The following is a 19,108-nucleotide window of genomic DNA, read 5'->3' as shown; positions in this document are numbered from 1 at the left end:
ACAACAAGTGTGAGGTGAGTGAGTCTGGCGGTTGGGGACTTCTTGTAGTTGCATGAGGGCATGGATGCGATGGAAATCCAGTTTCCATTTATTCAACAGGTAGATCTTCCAAGGTCTTTTCTATGCCAAGCACTAAGCTAGCCACCAGGGATGTGGTAAGAGTAAGGAATTCACCTTTTGAGACTGTCAGAAGGAGGAAAAATAAATTGTCAAAAGACTGAAAATAGGAAATCCGAGGCATGGTCAGCGCAATGTGCGTTGTGCCTCAGATGCGATGACTTCCTGAAGAGCTGGCATAGAATATTGAAGAAATTTTAGTACTAGCTTTTGAAGTTAGTATAAATGTGAGAGGTGGAGGTGAGATTTCAGAAGCCCACCATTGAGCAGCATCTGTGGGGCAGGCGATACCTCGAGGTTTCAACTTGTGCACTTGAGCTCTGGAGAGATGGACTCAGAAGGGACGGAGCGCCGCCTTCTGGCGAGAGTGTCCGCTGCATCATTGGAGGAAATTTCGACCCCCTGGGGGAGCTAGCGTTCTCACAGCAGCCCGCGCGTTTCCGGAAGACAGTGGAACTTCAAAGGCTCCGGAGGGGAACGGGAGGGGGCGGCGCGTTCCAGCGCACTTGGCCTTGTGGCCGCCCCGGAAGTGACGCGTTGCCCCGCTGGCGGTGCGGAAGTTGACATGGCGGAGCTGTACGTGAAGCCGGGTGAGCGCGGCCAGCGGGCTGGGGGCGCTGGGACTTCCCTCAGGCAGAGGCTGGGTGCGGCTACCGCCTGGATTGCGAACCCTGGGTCTCCCCCAGACCCGTTCGCCTCACACGTCTCCTCACTTCCGCAGGCAACAAGGAGCGCGGCTGGAACGACCCGCCGCAGTTCTCCTACGGTCTGCAGACCCAGACCGGCGGACCCAAGCGCACACCGCTCACCAAGAGGGTTGCCGCCCCCCAGGATGGATCCCCCAGAGGTGCGTGGGGTCCCTGAGTGCGAAGACCACCGAGACTGGGCGGTGAGCCGATAAACTTGTCCAGAAGGCCCCTTTTGCTCAGTTGAGGACTCCCCGAAAGGTTGGAACGCCCCAAAGGGGCTCAGGGCAGGCCTTTCAAATCTTTGGGTTTGTAATTCTCATTCTCAATTTATTTTCAACCAGCGTTGCTCTCCGGAACTCCGTAGTGATATATCCACTCACGTATTCTATACAGCTTCACTTGAATAAATTAGCACCTTAGATTTAACGTGTGTTATAAGCCCATTTATCAGTATTTTTTTCTGAGCATCTACTGAGACACCAAGGCGACCTAGACAGCATTAAACAAAAAGGTTTCTGCTTTCATGGTGTCGGCACTCTCAGCTCTGGAGATAGACACATGAAATAATAGTGAAGGTTCTGACAAGAAATAATGTCTTGTGTCTGAGAGGCTAATATTTAAACTGAAATCAGAATGATTCCAAGCCCTTGATGAGGATGGAATGTGAATGTGCCATGCGCTTGGAACAGCTGGTCCAGCAGTGGAACAAGTTTGGCAGATTCAGAAGGAATACCTGGTTATCTACAGCATGTACGCACTGGAAATAATGAGAAAGGGCCAGATCACAGTGGGTTTTGTAAATCAGGATAAGACATTTTTATTTTCTACAGAAGATTGGAAGGCACTGCAGAGTTTATGTAGACGGGTCTTTTACTGGTCAGAGACCTTAGGCATGGGAAATGCTGAGGGAGAGAACCAGATTCAGGTCTTTCATGGTCCCTCAATTCTTCATACCCAGAACAATAAGCAAAGGAAAATGAGGGATAACCAAAGAAAGAATCGAATCGATTTAAACCAGGGTTCTTAACTTTGGAACTACTGACATTTTGAGCTAAGTAATTGTTGTGATGAGCTGTCTTCACGTTGTTGGATGTTAACAGCATCCCCAGCTTCTACCCACCAGATACCAGTAAGCACAAATCCAGATGTGATAGCTGAAAGTGTCTCAAGATGTTGTGCTTAGGGCAGAATCTTCCCCAGTTTTTATATCTTATTTGTGTGTGGAAAACCAGTTTTAGGGAAGAAGTGGAAAGGGATTAAGAGGCTGTCATGCTAACACAAGCAAAATATAATTTGGAGAGGGTTGGGAGTTCTAAAAATAAGAGATATGTTACTGAGAAAATCAATAGCAACAATATAGGAGGTGAGGGAAAGAAACAGTGTAACTTACATTATTTGCTTGAAGAACTGGCTGGGGTATTGTTCATTGATATGGGAAGCCTGGGGAATAAAGGTTTTGTGAGAAGGACAAAAGCAAACTTTGTCTCTGTCCTATTAAATCTGGGCTGCTGTTTTGGGGAGAGATCTAGACCACATTAGAGAAACGAGTCACCATCACATGGATGGTTTTTTTTTTTTCCTCAAAGTTTATTTATGCATACACAAGAGTTCACCAGAGAGAGTGGGGAGTAGAACAGGCTGATTGAAATACACCACTGAGGGGAGCAGTGGGTAGACAGAAGAGGTCTGCTGTGCCATGTGGGTCGGCTCCCTGACTAGGAATGGAACTCATGCCACAGTGGCAGGTGAGAACTTCACAGTGCTGAGACTTAGCCCCTCCTGTGACCAGAGAGGCCCCCTTTGGATGGTATTTGATGTCATTTTTATTTAAATAGGAAATGTGACAGGTGACCAGAGAAGACCCAAGATGATTCCTATGGCTCTCTAGCACTTCAGCGTTGAGTTGGGAGGGAATAAGCAAAGAAAACTGAGCGATAACCAAAGAAAAAAAAATTTTACTCTGGGAGAAGGATACTGATGAGAAGTCAGGTTAGAGAAGGAGGACCTTACCAAGAATAATCTGTGAGCGGTGAGAGTAACCCAGCTGGAATGGGCTGAAGACAGAATGTGAGAAGTAGAATGATTACATTTAATTTAAAAACATCCTAGGAAGTACCTGAAGATGAAATAAGGGGGGGAAGGCCCACTAGAGCATCTTCAGCATCTTCTAGAGCTAAGAGGTGACTGAGTAGGGAGAGAGACCCAATATACAGGAAAAAAACATGAAGGCAGAGAGGCTGGGATGTACAGCAGGGCTGGAGAAGCCACAAGGAAGAAGAACAGGGAGCCTTCATCTGATAGAGGAGGGAACATGCCCTAGATGCAGGGGGGTTGGTAGGACTGGTGTAAGAAGATTCTGTTTGCAGGATCTCTTTTGTTAGTGGAATCTGAGGCAGGGGTAGAACTAGAGACAGCAGGGAAAGGAAAAGAAGAGTTTAAAAGAGAAAAAGTGTGGATAAATAAGGCAAAGTGTGGGATTTAATCCATGGTCATGAATTTTAAAGTCAAACTCATCAACATGGTTCTGTTTTTCTTCTCAACAAGTACAGGCAAGTTGGGTTGACAGTGAGAGGGTATCAGTTGGTAAGAGTGTTTGTAAGAAGTAATGAAATTGGGGTAGCTGAGCTAGACGGGGAGGAGTGGTCAGATTTCGGAGGTAGTATGGTATTGAGACAGGCAGAGGGCAGTGGCACTGAGGTAGGGTGGAAAATACAACCTTTGGAGAAATCAAGAAATCAGAGGCCACCTTACTAGTAGAGTAGCTGTCATATGGATGTACGTTTTTTATTTTTCTCCTCCAGTAGTGGTCCTACCAGCCCATCACTAAAGCCAGAAGCCATGAATTGTCTTGGATTCCTCTCTCCACTAAGTCAGTATTGCCTCCTCCTAAATAACATCTCAGAGCACTCCACTCCCTTCCTCTAGTCTCTGCTGGCATTCTCTTTCCTGGACTTCTCCAGTAATCAACCAGCTGCTGTCCGTACCTCCATTCTTGACCTATTCTCACCAGCTTTTCACATGCTGTACAATGAATGTCTTAAAAACCATCTACTCACATTAGCCCCTGCTCACCTGTCCCTAGATCACTCACCCTACTTCCCTGCTACTGATTTCCAGCCACACTGGCCTTGGCTCTCTCCCTTGAGTGAGTCAGTCTCCCCTGCTCCTTAGGCACAGCCCTTGCTCTGCCTAGTGCCTGTAGTGTCTTCAGCGGTTCATGGCTATATGTGTTTTATCCACTAGTTCTTCACCCACTCTGAACAGTTTTTGCTACACACTTATCTAGCAGCTCTACTTGTATTCTCAGTTATCTCTGCAACCCTGTAAAATAACAATTATTCAGAAGTGGGAAAATTGTTCCCATTTTGCAGAAGAGAAACCCAAACTCAGAGGTTAAATGTCATATTCGGAATTAGCCAGGATAACTTAGTTATCACCTCAGAAAAGCCTTCCATGAACAGTCTAAGTACGTCTTCTATTATTTCATGTTACCACACCATCCATTCTCTTTGTCGCATACAGCACAATGTGGTAATTTTCTTGTTTTTTTTTTCCCTTCCTCTAGAATTTAAGCTGCGATCAGGAACCTAATCTGTCTAGTTTACTATTCTGTCTCTGTGGCTTCACTTAAGAAATTAAGTTAGAGTTGAGTGCCTTACCCATTTAAGTCATAATTACTTGACCCTGCTTTACCTTTTCAGTACCCACCTCAGAGACTTCTCCTGGGCATCCCCCAATGGGGCTTCCACCTCCTTCAAGTAAGGCTTCTGCCCCCCCCACTGTGGGGAGCTGTTCTGCCTTTTTTGTGGAGCCCACCAATTCCCCAGTCACTGAGTCTGAGACTGTCCTGGAAGAGGTGCTGAGACCTTTGGAACAGGCATTGGAAGACTGCCAGGGCCACACAAAGGTAAGCACTGGCATGTGCGTTGGCTGTTGGGGTGGGCTGCCACTGCTGCCAGGTGCAGGGGTGGCTCCCAGAGATCCCCTCTGAGCAGCGGCTCTTAACCCTTTTTGAGTTATGAACCCTTTTGGGATCTGCTAGGGATTTCCCAGAAAAATGAACATGGAGTTAAGGAGGGCTCATGGAGTTTTGAAGACTGGTCAGAAGTGGTATTTAGGGACAAAAGTTGGATCGAACTCTCATTAGTGATAAAAATCTGGTTTTTGTATCTTTATATCACTCAGAACAGACCCCGCTGATTCTGTGCTCCAGGAGAGAGGGAAAGGCCTCCCTTCTCCCCCTTGCCCAAATCTATGATGTTGTCCTAAGTTCTGTGGTGGCAAGGAATCTGAGGATTCTTAAGGAAAATATTCCCTAGCAATTTGTACCGCTAGGGTCCTTAGGTCCTTATTTGTAAAGTAGCACAACAGAATGAGTTTAAGAATTTGAGATATTCCTGGAATCTGAAAAATTCTAGGCACAAATTTATTTTTCTTAAACGTAGATTAATATTTTTTACTGGCATCTCAGTGAAGTTTCTAACATGTGGGTCAAGTATCAGAACTTGAAGGTTAAATGCAGAGTGCCTTGGACACAGAATGCCAGTACTTCCTGTGTAGTCTGTGTTCCCTTGCCCAGTGGGCTCCAAGCTGACTTGGAGGGGGCATCTGTCTCTCAGAAGCAGGTCTGTGATGACATCAGCAGACGCCTAGCTCTGCTGCAGGAACAGTGGGCTGGAGGGAAGCTATCAACGCCTGTGAAGAAGAGGATGGCTCTGCTGGTGCAAGGTATGAGTGGGTCCCCTGTGGTACAGCCCAGTTTCTTCCTGCAGCCATGGCTGGCTGGCCTGGAACAGGTCTGAGAATTAAGGCTACCTGCTCAGCCCCTCTTTCTCCTTAGAGCTTTCAAGCCACCACTGGGAAGCTGCAGATGACATCCACCGCTCACTCATGGTTGACCATGTGACCGAAGTCAGTCAGTGGATGGTAGGAGTTAAAAGATTGATTGCCGAAAAGAGGAGTTTGTCTTCAGAGGCGGCGGCCGATGAAGAGAAATCTATAGCCACTGCTGAGAAAACCCAGATTGTACCAGGCGTCCAACAGGCTCCATAATTCTGCAGGTTCCCCAAACTCACAATCACACCATCTCCTGTGTGTTGGCATGGGAGGTCTTCTCATTTGGCTCCCTCTTGCCCCTTGAGAGACTGCCTCAGTGGGGTCCTTGGCCTGACCCATCTCTGGGGAAGAGATCTCACCGGGGCCACTTGTTAACCATTACATGGATTTCAATAAAAACATCTCAGTGGTAGGCTCTGGTTTAGAGGAGGTGCACCCTTTCCTGTGCCATACTGTTCCTCCGCAGTGTCTCTGACTACCCTGTTCCCCAGGTATCCAGCAAATCTGTTTTTCCTTCATGCTCTGGACATGAACAGATTACTGTTTGCCACTTTCCCCTCCAATCAGAATGAAAAGTACAACTTGCTGGGCTGAGTAGCACTAACTTTGGATGATTTCATTTCAGCATGACAACAGAAGCTGAGCTAGCATAAGGGATTTCAAGGATTTCAAGAAAATGAGACTGCCCTATCTGTTCTGTTCCCACCTTTGAAGTATAAAAGGCCAACAGTGATTGGAGTGAGGAATTAGGAAGAACATGGCCATGATAATTAGAGAAATTAAAAAAGAAAAAAACGGGAGAAATTATTTCAAATGCTCTAGAGAATAATGAGAACCACAGGTTTGAAAATGCATAAATTTAAGGAGAAAAGGACTAGATTACAAAACTGAGGTTATGACTGACTTGCCATATACACTGCTGCCCTAGTTTGGGCCCTAAATTCTTTCATGAAAGTAGCCATATTAGGCACAAGGGGCCACAGAGGTTTGTACCATGCTATAAGAAGGGAGGGTACAGTTTTCAGTGACAGAATAAAGGGGGTGGTACTTACAGGTGAGGCAGAAAAGGCACGGAGAGATGGTAAACGGCTGGGCACCACCTCTTCTTTGGAATAGCTAGGGAAGGACTGTTGGAAAAGTACAATTCCAGGAATGTTGTGTCCTGGAAAGGCTGGGACAGTTCCTGGCAGGGGTCAAAATATTGCTGGTCACGGTTTGGCAGGTCTGGTAACCTATCCCTATAGCTTCAGGCTCTAATAGCTGCTGGAAGTGGGCCCAGTGGAGAGTGACCTAGGACCTCTGGTCCAAAGCAGGCCTGCTGGGGCACCTCGGCTGTATGGCTGAGATGGAAGATCAGCATTGAGGACACTGGAGCCAAGGCATTTCTTTGAATGTTTACTAAGCAGAAGGTGACAGACTCCTTTCCCCAGTCCCAGCTTTAGCCTTGAGCATGAAGGGCTGGGGTTGGGAAGAGTGCCTGCAGACCAAAGAGAAAGTAGAGCAAAGGGCTTGGCAAGTTGCCCATGCCTATCTCTGGTCTAGCTGCCTCAGAACTAAGGGAGGCCCAGAGCCAACAAGTCACTTCCTTCCAGATTAGATGAGGCCAGTTGGCCTTTGGCTACCCCCGGGAGAGGTAGTGACAGGAACGTCATGAGGGATCCCTGTAACTCCATACACACAGTCGTAGGCAGGCACTGGATTAGATGTCCATTTCAAATTGTGCGTCATCTGGGGGAAAAAAGATAGAACTGGTTTTTGGGCTGAGGGTTTGCAAGCTCAGGATCAGTGAAGAAAACTCTCGGAGAAGCCCCACTCCAGTGAAGGCATTTTAAAATTTTAGGTCCTGTTTTCCTTACCGGGTATCTCTTCCTCTGTCTCCTTCTGCTCCTTCAGCTCCTCCAGCTTGGAAGGTGGGGCTGTTGGAGGAGTTGTGACCCCGGGAATCTGAGGGAGGCAGCAGGGGGGTGTCCGGGCAGTGGGAGAGTTCTTGCACTCCAGCAGGAACTTTCGGTCGTAGGTGATCCTGGTGCCTGTCAAGGGAAACAGGTAAGAGGCAGCAGTTCGGCTACAGAGCTGTCTGGAACTCCAGATACAGGCCTTTTATTAAGGGCCCCAGTCTTAATTCCTGCATATCAGAGGGTGACAACTCAGAGGCCCAGCCAGGATCTCTACCATCAGGACCTAAACAAGATGTGGTTAAGCCCCATAAAGCAAATGGGGACCCCAGCTGTTCCAGGTAGGGGTTTTTGGTTTAGGAGTTTCAGGTGTTGGTTCTAGGAGCACCAAACTGGGAACTCAAATTTGACTTAAGGCAGGCTGTGACTGTACAGTTTTACTAGGAGTAGGACTTGACTGCTTTGGTTTACTTGGTGGGGCCCAGCTCTCCCACCTCAGCTAAGTCAGGGAGCCACACAAACTGGTGAGGGCTTTTCACCCATACTGCCACAGGGGTTCTGATACTCTGATGGGAGGAGCACACTCCCTGTAAAACACGGGCACAAAATGTTCTTAACTTGACCTCTCCCAAGTACAATCAGGCTCAGCCCAGCCTAGAGGAACTTGGTGTCCTAGTAGGGGCCCCGCCTTGCTCCTGCCCCTCCCCTCAGGCTCCACGTGGCAGCAACCCCTGGTTCTGGAGCCCAGGATCTGATCACGGCTACTGGCCCAGCCAGCTCAAAGTCCCTGCCTTCAACTGTCTAGTCCCACACCAGCCACTTCACAAGACCTGGTGATGAGGCTGTGGTGAGATGGGGCCTCACCTGCTCCCAGGAAGCAAAGTCGGGGAGAGGCGGATGATTAAGAGCCCAGCCCACAGAGGGATTTCAGCCCAAGACACCAGGAAGGAGCGCTGATACTCTGAGGTTTTAGGAACTTGAGTTTCAGCTCCACCCACCATTCCCCCAAATCCAACCAGCACAGGGCCAGTGGACAAGTCCAAGTCTCACCCCTCCCGGCCCCGGCCCCGCCACAGCACGCACGCGCTCGCCAGCGCTGCCTGCAGACCCCGTCCCTGCCTGCTGACCTCCCGGGGTGGTGGCATATAGAGTGCCCCCCGGCGTGGTGCTGTAGCAGTCGGGCAGTCGGTCCCTGCCCCCGGGGATCGGGCAGCTCGTGGACGTGGACATAGCAAGCGGGATGAGCAGGAATGCAAGCGGCTGGTACCGAGGACGCTGAGCGCAGCTGAGTCTGAGGCGGACTCAGTGGACCACGTGCGGCCGCAGCAACAACACCAGGACGACGTCACGCCCGGGGCGGGCCACCCGCCGTCACTCAACCCGACGGTCCCGCCCTACCTGCGAGGGAGCAAGCCCGGGCTAGCATAGAGCTGGAGGGAGTTCCAGGTCCAGCACTGGCCTCCAGTCCTTCCTGGCCCCACATTGGCCAGCCTGCCTGAGCGCTCAAGCTCCTTGCTATTGGCTGTTTACAGCTGGGTGCTTTACTCCTGTACCTCTCAACAATTTTGGAAACTAAAGCACTATTACTGTCCACACAAGGGAGGAAACTAAAACCCAGAAAGGTTACTTGTTCAAAGTCACTTACACTGTAGGAGAGAAAGCTGAGTTTTAAATTGTGAACCTGTGCCCTTCACAGATGTGTTTGGCCTCCCATTAATTAATGGGAAAAGATGGAACGTGCTTTGATGGTCCGGTGCACAACAGGAAGGTCAGGCTGGGAGGTGCAGTTTCTGAAAGGAGACCTGGGTCCAACTATGAAGGATGAGTCAAGGTTGGGTGATGAAAGAGGCCTAGGTCTGTCCTTCGATCTCTCTGCCACAGCTAACTCACCTCAGGAAACTAAGAAAGGGCAAGGAGAATTTGGTCTTTAGCTCCCAGGAAAGGAGGACCAGAGCCTGGCCTTCAGTTAGATTTAAGACTTTTTGATGTAGGTATAGTGATACGATATGAAAGGAGGCAGGAAGAGTTGGGAGAGTACTAAGTTTAATACCTGTGTACTTCCAAGAGCTAGGGAACTAGAAAATATGTTGTTGGCTTTTAGAGAGAAAGCCAGATTCACTATTCATACAATCTGTATGCAGAATTAAGGGCTTAAAGAATCAGTTGATCAGCACTAATTACCCATTAAGAGTATGTAAGCTGAAAATAAAACAACTATGCCCAGGCCCATCTGCCCATATAACCTGAATTAACCTGAACCTATTAGGTCTCTGCTACCAGGCAAATTACCGGGAACTCACACACATAAACAAGAGGTAAAAAATAATCACAAAATAGGTTTGCAATTAGGTCATCAGATTCACAAACTTTGTTTTCCAAATTTGGTTCTGAAGTCTAACTCCTGCCCATTACTGGAGATGGTCTTAATACACTTCAGTTTATATAAAACCACCCTTTCTCTCCCATTGCCAACAGGAGAGAATGAAGGTGAAAGAACTGCCTGTTGGCAAATAGTGACAAATCTTTGAAGATGACTAGAAAATTAGAAGATGACTGGCATTATTAGAATCTCTCACTCTAGGGCAGGGTCCACAGGGAAGATGTCATAATTTACCATATTTTTGGTGGAAGAGTTCTAGGGCTTATGAGAGAACATGGTGTTCAGAAGCTGTTTTCCTACAGATTTGTTTGTCTCTTTGTAGGTTTACAATGTGGTCCAAAGGTCTCAAAAACACTGGGACAGAACCTCCTATACTAAGTACTTCTTTCTGTTTGGTTTCAAACTATTATTCAACAAGCTATTCCCTTTCTAGATGCTACATGTAATAAAGAGTGGTCTTGTGGGTCTCCTTGGTGGTGCAAATTAAAGTCAGAGCTATCAAGCTATCTTCAGCCACTGCAGCATGAACTTGATCCCCAGCCAGGGAGCCAACCCACTCATATGGGGCAGACCTCTCCATTCTCCTGGCATGGCCCATTGCTTCCTTCAGCAGTGTATTGCAGTTGACCCTCTAGTTCTCCTCCCTACTCTTCTTTCTGGTGAATCCTCTCACCTCCTGCACCTCTTGCCTAGGCCCCAGTTTCTTGTATGCATAAATAAATAAAAAGCAAAACCAAAAACAACAACAAAAAAAACCCCAACACCTAGTGCATTGATTTTGCAGTTGGGAGGAAGATTTGGTCAGAATCTACAAGAACAGATGAACACTGCAGTTCCAATTCTTGAGATTTCTTACCTCTGGTTAGGAGAGGCCCCCAATGGCTGTCCAACTCTCTTCTTCGGTCTGCTCAGATGAGCTGTTGGGATTTCCCCTTTGAGAGCAGGGACTGAAGGAAGCAGACTGGCCTATAAAAGGGCAAGTCAGCACACTGTAGCCACAATAGGTTTAAAGGGTCTTAAAACAGCAATAATTTTATTGGTGGTAGAATTTTATTATATTCAACACTATTTGAAATGAGTGGGTCCAGAAACCTTGATGACACAGTTTTATTCCTTGAAACAACTGTCATTCACAATGGGTTCGACTTATGCCTCAGCAGGATGTTTCTTAAAGACTTGAGGGCTCACTATGGATAGGCAAAGTTTTCTTTTGCCCCTACTAAAAGCTCAAAGTCATTACTGGTCTCCACAACAGCAGGCTTTTGATTCCATGTGAGAACCAACAGGAGGAGGTCTCAAATCTCAGCAATGTGAATATTCTATTGGCTTCAGTATTTCCATACTATATATTCTCATTCATAAGAAGACCTGTTACATCTAGGAGTCTCTTGAGTTCATTTATGTTCAATTTCATTTTCAGATGAGGAAAATGAAGCCCAGAAATGAGAAATGACTTTCCTGAAGCTAGAGAGCTTAAAGTGGCAGAAATGAAAAGAGAATTTAAGCCTCTGACCCTTATTCCACTGTACACATGCTGCCTCCCCCCAAATCCCTTATGTATTTTGAAAGTAATTAAGTTCTTACCTGAGCTAGGTTTAATCCAAGGTTCAGGATGGTAAAATAGCAGTAAAGTAATGCCAGGAAGAGGCAAGACAGAGGAAGAAGAGATTACAGCAGGCAAAATGGGGGTGGGAGGAGGAGTAGGTTACTGGGATCCAACTAGAAATGAAGGCAATGTGGCTGAGGGCACAGAGAAGGCACCTACCCTAAATAACTACTCTGAACTGCACAGCACGTTTCTTCCTGATCTCTCTAGAGGCTTCTCATAATTACTTCCTCCACTTATGGGTTTTAATTCCTGACATGAAATAAAATTCCTTATCCTAATGCCTTCAGAGTGCAGATGGTAAGATTAGATACTCTTGAATTAAATACATAATCCAAATGTACTGTAAATAATTAAAATAGAACAAAAACCCTTTTTTGGTCCCTCTGAATAACTTACTCTCACTAGCATATGTTTCATCAAGAGTAATTTCAATCATTTCACTATTAGGTGATTTTTTTTTTTTTTTTGGTTAGTATTAAGTGGAAATAGAAAGATATGTAGGTGATGTAAGGGTCTTTTGTCCCCTTCAAGGTAAGGGATCACTTGAACATACCTGATATGATTATCAAACACTACAGAAGTAGTAGCTTCAACACTAGTGATACTTTCCAAGTTCATTCAAAATACAAAATAAGTGAGCTTAAAGAAGCTATCTCATATGTAAAATGATATGGAAGACAAAGCACCAGGTATGTCTAATATAAAACAAGCATGTTATATCCGATCTAGCACTGGCTTTAGGAACCAGGCAGAGGAGATTAAGTACCCCTTTTGGAATGATAGTAGAAAAGTGCTGCTTGTGTGGTTCTGCTCCTAGTTTTTTTTGTGTATGTGTATCCTTCTTTATACTGATAGATTTTTGGCTTTTCCATCAGCTTGAAACATTTTCTTGTTACCCTTTCACACTGTCTATACCTAAGACAAAGAAATTCAACTATATTAAAACATGACTACGTTGATGGCTCTTTTCAGTAGATAGTTTCTGCTTATCTATTGCATCAGATAGTTTGGCCAAAGCAATCTGTTCCAGTGTTCCCGTGTTTAGCTTGTTAAAATATATCAGTTCTTTATACCCGGGGCCATGGAGCTAAGCCTAGAATTAGTCACATATTTATAAACATTACTCATCTGATTCAACAACAGTTATAGGAGTCACCTCTACCCCTCCCATGTCCTACCCTAGGTAAAACTTAAAACACCTATAACCAAATAACTCTTTAGATTTAAAAGTCAGGAAGTATAAAATGAACCTGAAGTTGACAAGTTGGGTATCCCTAAGTCTGTTGCATGTTGTCTGATTGAAATCCTATTGTTCATATAATTAACCTATAATGAGTTAAACCTATTAATGGCCTATCTGCTAAAGCCAGGTAAGTTCCAGGGACTTGAAACTTTCTCATTTATAATAATAATAAAATTATAGGGAAGAGAATGAGGAATGCTTAACACAGACTAACTAGACAACTAGTCTGAGAAGTGCTTTTTTTCCGAGGCCGCCTAAGAATGGACTCTAAAGTGTAAACAGTGAGAAATAATCAATATGGTTCAATATGACTGTGAATTGGGTGGTACCTGCTTGACCACTGAAAGGATCACACCTCACTTCTAAATACTGTTCATCTTTTTATTGAATATTCTGGTAAATATTTCACATTAATACAGGCTACATTAAGTAGAGCCGCTATACGACAAGAAATTTACTCAACTTTTTCCTTTTAAGTATGTAAACAATTGTACATGTATTTACCACCCTAAAAGGCTGAAACATGTAATCATCTAATTCTCTTCTGCATACAAGTAGCATTCAGTATGTTTAGCCAAAAGCACTAAGTTCAAAATGGCTAAACTAACCAGAGAACATAATCAGGTGGATAGGAAATCACACTGTTCTTAGACAATGGTCAATCAAATTTCCATTGCTAAAGCCTCAGAGAAAATTTCTTAGTTAGGCACATAAAAAAAAAAAAAAATCCCCAGGGTTCTTCCAAGGTCATAGGTTTCTCAAACAAGGCTAAGAGTAAAACCTTCTAACTTAGTTGACATATTTGAGATGCATGTTTCCAATATGAGGTGCCCACGTGCCAGGCCAAATCTGAAAAGGGGGAGGAAAAATTGGAATTTCTAATTAGGAATCTTTAACATTTACAAAATGAATATATAAATGCAATGGCAATTCACTGTTTCTGCCTAGGAAGAATATACATACAATGAAATAAAATGTTTAGTAGTAATCTTGATATTGAAAAATTTAACTCAGATCAAGTGGTCAGATGTCATGATTTAATATTCAGAACTTGTACTTCCCAAAGAATTAAAAGAATGATATGACAAATCTGAAAAACAAAGACCATTAAGTACATTTTACCTGTTGGGCATCAGTGCATTCTGTTGAATTCTGAATAACTTTTATCATAGGATTCCAAGCAGGATCTGGGTTGTGAAGTCCATTAAACAGAGGGCCTCCTGGAACATCAGCAAGCTGAGGATGAGAGGGTATTATGGTGCCTCCATACATGGAAATTGGTAGACCCTAAAACAGCAGAAAGGTTTAATAATGAAGTAATTATAAACGATTCCATATTGTCAGCTAGAGCTCTTTAATTTTCCTTCATTCAAAGAAATCCGGAGGATCCTGTAAGTACAACACTGTAAAGTGTTGAGAAATCGAAAGTGGCTATCTGCAAAAGGGAACATTCTCTTCAATGAGAGAAGGAAAACACAATTAAATCCAGTATCAAATTATCAGAAAAGTCCATAAATTTGATGAACACATATCGTTTATTCAACTTTCCTAATTTTAGTTTCACTAATAAGTTTGTGCTAAGAAGAAAAGGGGAATTCTGTGTAACTGCTTATGGCCATAATCTGATTTTACACCAGCCAAGAAGCTCTCAAAGCAAAGAAGAGGGCATTGGAGAGCTCACAGCTCTGTAGAAGGGCAGAGGCCTCCTTCAAAGCTCTGGCAACAAAGCACAAAGCAGCAAAACTCAAATCTCTCAGTTATTCTTGGAGGATGGGGCCATCTTCAGGGTAGCTGGAGGACAAAGTTTTGTGTACAATATCACAGCACTTTTGAAATTGGACAAATGATCTGGTAAAGTTGTTACACCAAAAGGGAAAAATATTTGTATATAAACTACTCAATATAATTATTCAATATAAATCATTCCTTAGTCACCAGTGTGACTACATTGGTTGGCAAAATGCTGGACAAGTTACAATGATGTTTGTCAACTCACTTTAGAAAAATCCACAAAACTGCTTGCCATAGGCTGATGGAAAATGTTAGAGGGGGCTACCATTCCAGAATCATCTCTCTCCATTGGTTGATGCTGGGAGAATGTGCTTGGGTCTGATAATTGTTGATGCATTGGATGGTTCCCTATTACAGACTGTGACCAACCCGATAAACCTTCTGGAAAGAAGAATGGAGAACAGAGTTTGATATTTTTTTTTGTATAAAATAACAGAACACTACCATTTTATCTTTTTTTATACTCAATTTTATCAAAATCATTGCACTGAAAAATTCAGAGCACAATCATGACAATCTCTGTAAATTAAAACACAAGTTCCTAGAAAATTGAATGAAGTAGTTTGAATTCCTCAAACATTTTACTTTGTCATTCAAAAGATTAAGCAGTTTCTAAAAGGATTCGTCCCCTTTGTACACTGCAAGGTTTGAGAAAAAGGAATGCCCTTTTATCTTTCGCGTCTAATCAACCCTATTTTTTAATATTATTATAAACTATTAATTATACTTTTCACATTATTATGTACACAATTAACATTCTAGGTTCTGAGACTGGATTCAATTCTTCAAAGGCATGAAATGCTTTTCACTGATTGTTAAGTGTAGGAACTTCACTTGTTTTGTCCTTTTCCCCACCCTCCATCCCATTTTAAGGAACTCTGTTTTAACAGCAAAATCCTACAGAGAAAGGGGACGGCAAGGGAACTGTACCTGACATAGCATTGACACCAAATGACCAGATTCCACTGTGTCCAACAGGAGCAACAAAACCGGTCCCCACAGGAGCTTGTGTGACAGACCCTCCTTGCCGAATCCGGGCTAGTCTCTCAGTTCCAATGGGAGGAGGTATCTTTCGATCCTGACTGGCACTGCCTCCTTTGGGTTGGCCCAATGTTGGTGGGGCAGAAGTGGCTGAAAGAGGTGAAGATGATCCCGAAGAAACAGATGGAATAGGAGAGTCACCTGGTGGCAAAATATTTCTCTATTGTTTTATTACATATAAAAATTATAAGAATATGAGAAACCTTGTTGGAAAGATATATTCCACAACATAGGTTCTGTAAAGAAAAATTTCATTTTATAAGATCATTCTGAAAATACATAATCTGTATAAACATTTTCTATACTATTTATGCCTACAATAAAATAAAAAAGTCTAAATTTTTCTCAGAATGAACTAAAGAAAGGAAGAAATGAACTAGAAAACAGGGCCATGCTGTTGTTATTCTAGTTCTAAATTTTCTCAAAACAGTTATCTTAATCTTCAATTAACTTAAATGTGGCAATATTTGCACAGTACCAAGTATGTTGTCTAGAAAATACTGGTGGCTTTCTATACTTAACTGTTTTTCTTTTCCTTTTCTTATAGCCCTTTTTCCCATAATGAAGGAAGGTTAAATATTAACAAAGCATCAAAGGATTCAATTAATGAATTTTATTTCTTAATAAAATTCTCAGGTAATATTGGGTAGCTCTCTTTGTCAACAGGGCCCATATTCACTGACTACCTCATGATAACTCCTTTAAAAAAAATTGAATCCTGGCCCTCCCTGGTGGCGCAGCAGGTTAAAGCACTGCACTGAGAAGCTAAAGCCACTTCCGCATGAGTTCGATTCCCGCCTGCCCCGGAGGTGACCACATGGCGTGGCAGACCTCTCCTGACCCGCCCGCTGCTCCCTTCAGCAGTGTACTTTGTTGATCTGCCTGTTCTGCTCCCCACTTTGTCTCTGGTGAAGCCTCTCGCCACCCCTGAGCCTCTGGCCTGTACCCCAGTTCGGTATGTACAAATAAAATCTTTAAAAAAAAAAAAATTGAATTCTATTCAAATCCTATTACAACTTCAACTGTTCTAAATACTGAAATAAATAGTAAGAACACAGGAATCTTTTTACTTACAAATAGCAATATAATTTCCTAAAATGCAAAATGAGAACTCAATCCTATCAATATGATCAGATCTTCTTTTCAGAATTAAGTAATTATTTCACAATTTGCTTCCAAAGGGTTCTTTTATAAACCTACTTGTAGTACTTCTTTTCTGGACCCAAGCCTTAACAGTAAATATTTATAGCTGTCTCAGAAGAGTAGCTTGACCCTTCTCAAATTTCCTTTCCTACGAATGATCAACAATTTTCAACATGAATGCAATACAAACCGTAGGTATCTGCATACCATTTAATTTACTAAATTATAACAGAGTTCCCTGAAACAAATAGTTAATAACTTATTCAAGATTCTGAAAGATTTCCTCCAGGATTCCTACATGAGTTTGAAGCACTTGTCCAAGGATGGGGAGAAAAATGTTGTCTGTTGAAACTGGGAGTCCCAACAGGAGCTGGCCCTTGCAGGAATACCCGAGTTCCTGGTATGCTGGAAAAACTTGTCAGAGGAGCAGAAGAGGAAGATGGGGAGCTGCCTGATGGGTCAATGGATGGTAACCCTGAAATAAAACAGGTCCAACATATCCAAATTAGCTAAGATGTTAAAGTTCAACATCCAAGGTTTACTTCATTCCTTTTTAAAAAGAAAGCATGCTACTTATTTTAGTATATCATAGCAAAATGAGCCCATTTACATCACATCCTATGTGAAACCCATTTTTCTTTCTTACAGTCAAGAAAAATATTAGCAAACAGCACTAGATATGAAAAAAACAAGCCCAATGTTCAAGAATGACAGTCAGTGGAGTAATGTTCAGGATAATCGCAAAGATTCACTGGGGTGGGAGGAAATGCCTGTTGGGACGAAATGGTACCCATTTGGTATCTTCTTGCTTTCCCTTATGTGGAAATTCTTAAATTGTCAAAACTGCTAACAAGCAGGACTTATTTATCCACTTAAAATATACAATTTAAAAGACATATTCATAGGGTTGTGCAACCATCGTCACAAACATTTTTGTCTTTCCTAAAAGAAATTTCCATTATCTGTCACTACCATCTTCCTTTACTCTGTATCCCTATCTTTAAGCAACCTCTAATATACTTTCTATCTTTACAGATTTGCCTATCTATTCTGGAAATTTCATACAAATGGAGTCATACAATATTCAGTGTTTTGCAATCTGCTTCTTTCACTTAGCACAAATCAACACTTCATTTTTATTTAGTGACAAATAATATATCGTTATATACATATATTTTACATTTATCAGTAGATGGACATTGGCTGTTTCTACTTTTTGGTCACTATGATTAAAGCTGCCACGAACATCTGTGTACCTAGGTAGAATTACTAATCATATAATAACTGTTTAACTTTTTGACTAGTTGTACCATTTTAAACTTCCACCAGTAGTGTTTGAGGGTTCCAAATTTCCTTTCCCATCTTAAATATCAGTATTTCTTACCGATAATCCAGAATAAACAATATCCACCAAAGAAGAGAAATCAAAAAACTAAACCAATTAAGAAGAGTGAGGTCAAATATATAAATAGATTCCAGCAGGAAGTTAAGGATTCATGCTTGCATTTACTGTTTTTCTTTGGTAGTAAATAATTTTGACATCACAGATTTGGATAATAAAGATTCCCAATTCTTGTTTCCTAATAAACTTAATTGATAATTTCCTTTACTTTTTTCTTTTTTCCAGAAATTCATAATTGCACATCTGATATGCAAAATGTGGAGTACAAAGAGCTTAAAACATTGGAACATGACAGATCTAAAGTCAAACTCTGCCTTTGGCAGTCTAAATTCACAAGTCAAGGATCAACATAGCCTGGGCTGTGGCAATGACTTTGATCGAGTTGTTCTTTCACCCTTGGGGCCTCTGAAAATCTTTACCAGTTTCCTTAAAATGGGAAGTTAAAATATTTTGAAAGAAGACATACATGTGGCCTACAGGCACATGAATAAAGCTCATTATCACTTGTTATCAGGAAAATGCAAATCAAAACTTCCAAGAAATACGACCTTGCACTCTGAGAGTGGCCCATACCAAAAAGACCAGAAAGGAGAAAAAAGAACCCTGTGTAGTTGGTAAGGAGGCACACTGGTCCAGCCCCTATGGAAAATAGTATGGAGGGTTCTCAAAATATTAAAAATAGATTATCATATGATCTAGCAATTCTACTACTGAAGAATGCAGGCACTAACTTAAAGGGATATACCCATCCATACATTTTTGTATTCACTGCAGCACTATTTACAATAGCAAAGTCAAGGAGCCAACCTAGGTGCCCAAAGACACAATAGGAACATGTGGTAATACATACAATGCAATATTACTAGGCTATAAACAAGACTCTGGCGTTTTCATTAATTTGGATGGCGGGGGCCTTATGGGCAAGTGGTTAAAGTGCAGCATTATAAAACTATCCTCAGCTA

The 19,108-nt window shown here is 42.9% G+C and overlaps 2 protein-coding genes across 9 annotated transcripts in view; one reads left to right on the top strand and one right to left on the bottom strand.

The window, feature by feature from the left end:
- Nucleotides 1-42: 42 nt before the first annotated feature.
- Nucleotides 43-6,054, top strand: SRA1 (steroid receptor RNA activator 1). Its single transcript, XM_004686805.2, has 5 exons — nucleotides 43-707; nucleotides 839-964; nucleotides 4,508-4,713; nucleotides 5,426-5,534; nucleotides 5,647-6,054. Exons 1-5 carry the CDS (start codon nucleotides 683-685, stop codon nucleotides 5,856-5,858), a joined length of 678 nt encoding a protein of 225 aa, XP_004686862.1. The 5' UTR covers nucleotides 43-682; the 3' UTR covers nucleotides 5,859-6,054.
- An 88-nt stretch (nucleotides 6,055-6,142) lies between these two features.
- LOC101623890 (ankyrin repeat and KH domain-containing protein 1) overlaps nucleotides 6,143-19,108 on the bottom strand; it is a 130,459-nt gene continuing 117,493 nt past the window's right edge. For 4 of the 8 annotated variants that reach the window (XM_012727829.1, XM_012727833.1, XM_012727831.1 and 1 more), the window contains 7 exons: nucleotides 17,043-17,219; nucleotides 15,491-15,742; nucleotides 14,766-14,941; nucleotides 13,892-14,056; nucleotides 10,774-10,883; nucleotides 7,499-7,672; nucleotides 6,143-7,370 (listed from right to left, as the gene is read on the bottom strand). In XM_012727829.1, coding sequence (XP_012583283.1) covers nucleotides 7,367-7,370; nucleotides 7,499-7,672; nucleotides 10,774-10,883; nucleotides 13,892-14,056; nucleotides 14,766-14,941; nucleotides 15,491-15,742; nucleotides 17,043-17,219 — 1,058 coding nt within the window. In that variant the 3' untranslated portion in view covers nucleotides 6,143-7,366. Of the gene's footprint in view, nucleotides 7,371-7,498; nucleotides 7,673-10,773; nucleotides 10,884-13,129; nucleotides 13,619-13,891; nucleotides 14,057-14,765; nucleotides 14,942-15,490; nucleotides 15,743-17,042; nucleotides 17,220-19,108 lie in introns of those variants that run through there. The other 4 variants (XM_012727832.1, XM_012727836.1, XM_012727830.1 and 1 more) reach the window with 3 other exon arrangements.

Source organism: Condylura cristata, unplaced genomic scaffold, assembly GCF_000260355.1.
Source record: "Condylura cristata isolate star-nosed mole 26May11 unplaced genomic scaffold, ConCri1.0 scaffold00021, whole genome shotgun sequence".
Lineage (NCBI taxonomy): Eukaryota > Metazoa > Chordata > Mammalia > Eulipotyphla > Talpidae > Condylura > Condylura cristata.
Note: the sequence above shows the minus strand (reverse complement) of the source record. Positions and strands in the feature narration are given on the sequence as shown.

Excerpts from the sequence above, each read along its gene's own strand:
- SRA1 (XM_004686805.2), top strand. The coding sequence starts at position 683 with ATGGCGGAGCTGTACGTGAAGCCGG. Across the intron at positions 965-4,507 it reads CCAGGATGGATCCCCCAGAG|TACCCACCTCAGAGACTTCT; the intron begins GTGCGTGGGGTC and ends TTACCTTTTCAG. Across the intron at positions 4,714-5,425 it reads ACTGCCAGGGCCACACAAAG|AAGCAGGTCTGTGATGACAT; the intron begins GTAAGCACTGGC and ends TCTGTCTCTCAG.